The following is a 4,821-nucleotide window of genomic DNA, read 5'->3' as shown; positions in this document are numbered from 1 at the left end:
ATGAGGCAGCTCATGGCTGCTTTTCTTCCCTACCCCAGTGCAGGAGCACCACAGCCCTGCACTCAGCGAGGACAAGGGTGATGCTCCAGCCCAGTTATCTCTCCTGGATAAATCCAGCTGCCATCACCATGCTGGGAGTTTTGGTCTCTTCTCTCTAAAGGAGACCACACTCAGCCTCTTTCCTACAGCCCTGGGCACCACAGAGCACCAGGGAACATCTGAGCTTTGGAAAATAAGGAAGAAAAAGCAGATCTCAAAGCCTGTGCTGGCTGTAAAGTGCTGGTGGCATTTCATATGCAGGGCATATAAATAGACATTTTTTGGCTTTTTTCCCCCCTCTGTTTTGGTGATGAGCCACTGCAGGGGGCTCTGAGCGTGCCTTGCTTGGTTCATATCACGGATGCCGTTTCTATCCTGCATTTCCTTTGTCTCCAGGAACTGCTGGGAGAACTTTCTGCTCAGGCAGCAGCTCCTGCTGTGAGCTCGGGGACACCGGGAGGTCCACATTCCTTCACGGAAAGGGACTGCATGCAAACGTGATGGCAGCTGGGGCTCTCCAAACACAGGGCCGCCTTTGAGAACCCAAAAAGCACATTTTTGAGTCTCAGCTCAGTGACATTCAGAGGTTCCCTACCCCTGCTCCTTTGTCATGTGTGGGGCTATGGGCTGCACAGAATATTGATGCTAACAAGCCACAGGACTTACGCTCCCACAGCTGGTTATCCACCCCCATCCCACCCCCTGCATGTTGCCTGACGGGGGATTGGCATCCCTGGAGGGCTCTCACTGCACCCACTTTGGAGGCCAGGATGCTCTGAACCTTGGGCACAAGAAGTGCCCTCATCCCTGGGGAACCAAAAGCCACCACCTCCTTCCCTCCCTCTGGCCTCAGGAACAACCAGCTGCCCACACCAGCCACCCCTTCAGAGAAAGGGCTTTGGGCTCAGGGAGTGTTTGGCCGCTTCTCATTTTGCCTGGAGGCAATTTCCTTCCATTATCTATGGCCAGGCTCTGGCGCCTGCTGCCAGACTGGTGCTCTGCTCCCTGCTCCAACAATCCCGTCTGCCTGCACACCCTCTGGGCTTCTCCCTGCTCCAACAGCCCCGTCCCGGCTTCTCCCTGCTCCATGCTCACCCTCACCCCTGTCCCCATGCCCCACTGCACCCCTGGAGTCACAGCTGGGGTGTGCTCTGCCAGATGTGCAAATCCATCCCGCTGCCCCCCTTCTTTTGCTCAGGGGCTGTGGTTTGGCTGCACTGGGGTGGGAAAGTGGATGAAGGTGAGGGCAGGCTGAGACTTCTCCCCTTGTAACTGCACGGAGTGACAAGGTGGCACCGGAGCCCACAAGCTCCGGGGTAAAAAACCTCAGGGAAAGGTCTTCAAAATGCAACAAGTTTCGCAATGAGCTGAGCTGTGGCCTCAGGATTTCCCAAGAGCCAGGATAGAGTGGGGGACCAGCTCCCTGCTCAGTAGGACCAGCTCCGTGCATCCAGGAAAATGATTTTGATTCTCAGACTGAACACATGCTCTGTTTCCGCTCTCCCTTCCCGACCGACCCACCTCGATACTAGGATTTCAAGTACAGCAAGTTCAAAGGGGAAAAATGAAAAGGATCCTGCACCAGGCTGCATCCCCCGCCACAGAGCCTCCAGGCAAGCCCGGGATGGAAATAACTGTGCTTTCCACCTGGCAGCTGAGTCCACACACACCCCAGGCTCAAGGAACAGAACTGCCACAAAATTCTCACTTCAAACCCGGCGCACCGGGCACCAGCTGCTCCCGAACATCACTGAGCACCCGGCAAACCCTGGCACCACCGGCAAGGCTGGATGCAGCCACGATCCTCACCCTGCCCGCCTCAGCCTCCTGCTGTGGAGCCCGGCAAACGCAGATGGAGCAAAATGCAACGCTTCAGTTTTCATCCCAGCACTGAAACTCGGCATTTCAGGATGCCACTTTACAAAAGCTGCAGCCTCCTTTGGGGAAGCCCCGCAGCCAGAGATGCTCAGCGCTCTGGCACCTCATGAATTAGGCACCAAACCACCCGGGAGAGAAAAATTCCTTTAGAAAACTGTTACCTGGATAATTTTCCTGAGCCCCCATGCTGTTGCCAGGGAAGGATCAGGACTAGCAGAGCCTGAGATCTGTGCGCAAGCCACACAAAACCCCTCTGCATCCCTCGCGACCGAATCGGCTCAGGGAGAGAAGTTCCTAAGCGCCGATGAAAACAGAGGAGCCCCGAGCTCCCTTCCTCTGGCAAACCAACGACAATAACTACGCCTCAGCCACGGGGATATTTGGAAATCGTTTGCAAGGAGCTCTATAGAAAATAGACGATGGAGTGGGTGCAGCTTTCAATATATTTGCTCTAGGATATAGTAACAGGCACTAAAGCAAACACGGGCAGGGGAATTAGGGCGGGAGCTTCTGCTTCGCTCGTTTTAAATTACAAAGGGCCGAGACAGCCAGGTCTAGCTACATTCTAGAGTCAAAGGGCTGCCCCCGTGTGCCCCGGGGAACATGCACGCAGCCGGCGGAGGCGTTTCCTACAGCTGCATCGCCTTGTGCCTAGAACGAGCTGGAAATGTCACTGAACAAAACTAAATGGATAAACGGGCTCGGAAAAGCACGTCGCATCCCGGGGAGAGTAGCTCCTCTTTGCAGCGAAAAGAAAACAAAACAAAACAAAAAAAAAATCAAGTTAAACTTCGCACCTGTCAAATAGAAATCTAATAGGAAAGAGAGCTGTACATGATCAAAGTGAAGTCCAGGCTCCAGGAACGTCCAGGAGGACAGTTTCAGGTATTGCCCGTGGCTTCCTGGGCTGCGCCGAGCAAACCATCGGGTGCGAGCGCCGAGGCCGGAGGGGCCAGGCGTGGGAGCTTCCCGATCCCCCGGGAGCGCAGGGGCTGTGCACGCCAGCATCCCGCGGGGCGAGCCGGGCGTGCTCCCTCCCACGGGCACCGCGATGGGGGAACGCTCCTAGGGCCGGAGAGGGCGCGGGGAGCCAGTCCGGAACCTTCCAGGAAGGGTCACCCCGCTCCGGTGCACCGCAGCGACCACCCCGAAGCCGGCTTGTCCTCGGAGCCCGATTTGCGGTGGGGCCGTGCCAAGGGGATGGATGGGCTAGGGCGAGGCGAGGGCCGGGCGCGGAGGCGTCGAGGAGCGGCTCGGTGAGCAGGGGCAAGGGCGGGTGCCGGGAGTGCCCTCAGAGGCCGGGGGTGCCCTCAGGGGCCGGGGGTGCCCTCAGAGGCCGGGGGTGCCCGCGCAGCGCGGATCGGCGTCCTGCTCGTAGCGGTAGTGGTAGCCCTCCATCTGGTCGCGGCAGGCCTCGCGGAGGTTGTGCAGCCAGCGCTTGATGCCGCGGCGGTTCAGGTAGAGCACCATGAGGAAGACGATGCCGATGAGCGCCAGGACGATGCCGAAGAAGACGTAGGACGCCGTCTCCAGCTCGCCGGGCTCGCCGCTGTCGCTGAGGGCGCAGGCCAGCGCCTCGGGCCGCAGGCGCAGCAGGGCCGTGCCTCGCAGCCCCGGCGGCGCCGCGCAGCGCAGGCTCCGCGCGTCGAGCACGCGGGCGGCGGCGGCGCGCAGCCAGGCCAGGAAGGGCCGCAGGCCGCAGTCGCAGCTCAGCGGGTTGGAGGCCAGGCTGGGGCGCAGCCCCCGCAGCTCCGGCGTGTCGAGGCTGCGCAGCTCGGCGGCCGCCAGCCGCTGCAGGGAGTTGTTGCGCAGGTCCAGCTCCTCCAGGCCGGGCGGCAGCAGGGCGGCCGGCAGCGCCTGCAGCGCGTTGCCCGCCAGCTCCAGGCGCCGCAGGCTGAGGTTGCGCATGGCCAGGGCGAGCTGCTCCTCGAGCGGGGCCGCCAGCAGCGCCTGGTTCAGCTGCAGCGTGCGCAGCAGCGGGACCCCGGCGAAGGCGCCGGCGGCCACCGAGAGCAGCGGGTTGTGGCTCAGGTCGAGGGTGCGCAGGGCGGGCAGGCCCTGCAGGGCCATGTCCTCGATGGTGTGGATGTTGTCGTGGCGCAGGCGGAGCAGGCGGAGGTCGCGCAGCGGGCGGGCGGCGAAGGCGGCGCGGGACAGGACGCTCAGGTTGCTGCCGGCGATGCTGAGGTTGTGGACGGCGGCCGGCAGCTCCCTCGGGGGCTCCTCCAACCTCTCGTAGCGGCACTGCACCAGCTCCGGGGTGGCCACGCAGTAGCAGGCGGAGGGGCAGGCGGCGGGGGCGGCGGCGGGGGGCACGGCCAGCGGCAGCAGGGCGAGCCCCAGCCAGGGCAGCCAGCGCCCGCCGCCCGCCGGCCGCGCCTGCCTGCGGGCCATGCTGCCGGAGCGGGCATGCAGCGCCGGGGCCGCGGGGGTCGCTCCTGCCGCGCCGCAGCCCCCCCGGGCCGAGCTGCCTCCAGCGCCGCGCCCGCACACGGCGGCTCTGCCGGCAGCGCCGGGCGCGCCGCTGCCCAAATCGGGCCGGGGCGGGGGGGTGGAAGGGGAGGAGAGCGAGGAGGAGGAGAAGGAGGAGGAGGAAGAGGAGAAGGGCACGGCTTGGGGCTGCCCGGCGCTGCGGGATGGGCTGCGGAGCGCCGCGGGTTGCGGCCGCCGGGGGGAGCTGAGCCGGGCTTGGCTGAGCCGGGCTCGGCACCGAACCCACCGAGCCCCCGCCGCTGCGGGGTCCCGGGGGCTGGACGGGGCTGGCGCGGCCCCCTTGCTACCCGAGGAGTGATTCGGGGATGTCGCGGTCCCCGTCAAGCCCGGGGAGGATTTGGAGGCTGTCCCGGTCCTTTCCCAGCAAGGTGGGAGTTGGGGGGGCTGCCGCGGTTTGTCCCCCCCCGCCAG

At 63.6% G+C, this 4,821-nt stretch overlaps 1 protein-coding gene across 1 annotated transcript; it reads right to left on the bottom strand.

Annotated features, from left to right (window-relative positions):
• Positions 1-2,341: 2,341 nt before the first annotated feature.
• On the bottom strand, positions 2,342-4,311 carry TPBGL (trophoblast glycoprotein like). The gene has a single exon (XM_005524172.2). The coding sequence runs from the start codon at positions 4,309-4,311 to the stop codon at positions 3,247-3,249; it is 1,065 nt and encodes a 354-aa protein (XP_005524229.2). The 3' UTR covers positions 2,342-3,246.
• Positions 4,312-4,821: the final 510 nt, after the last annotated feature.

The sequence above is a fragment of the Pseudopodoces humilis genome, chromosome 2 (assembly GCF_049639895.1).
Source record: "Pseudopodoces humilis isolate 2021_Gansu_Grassland_sample_001 chromosome 2, ASM4963989v1, whole genome shotgun sequence".
Lineage (NCBI taxonomy): Eukaryota > Metazoa > Chordata > Aves > Passeriformes > Paridae > Pseudopodoces > Pseudopodoces humilis.
Note: the sequence above shows the minus strand (reverse complement) of the source record. Positions and strands in the feature narration are given on the sequence as shown.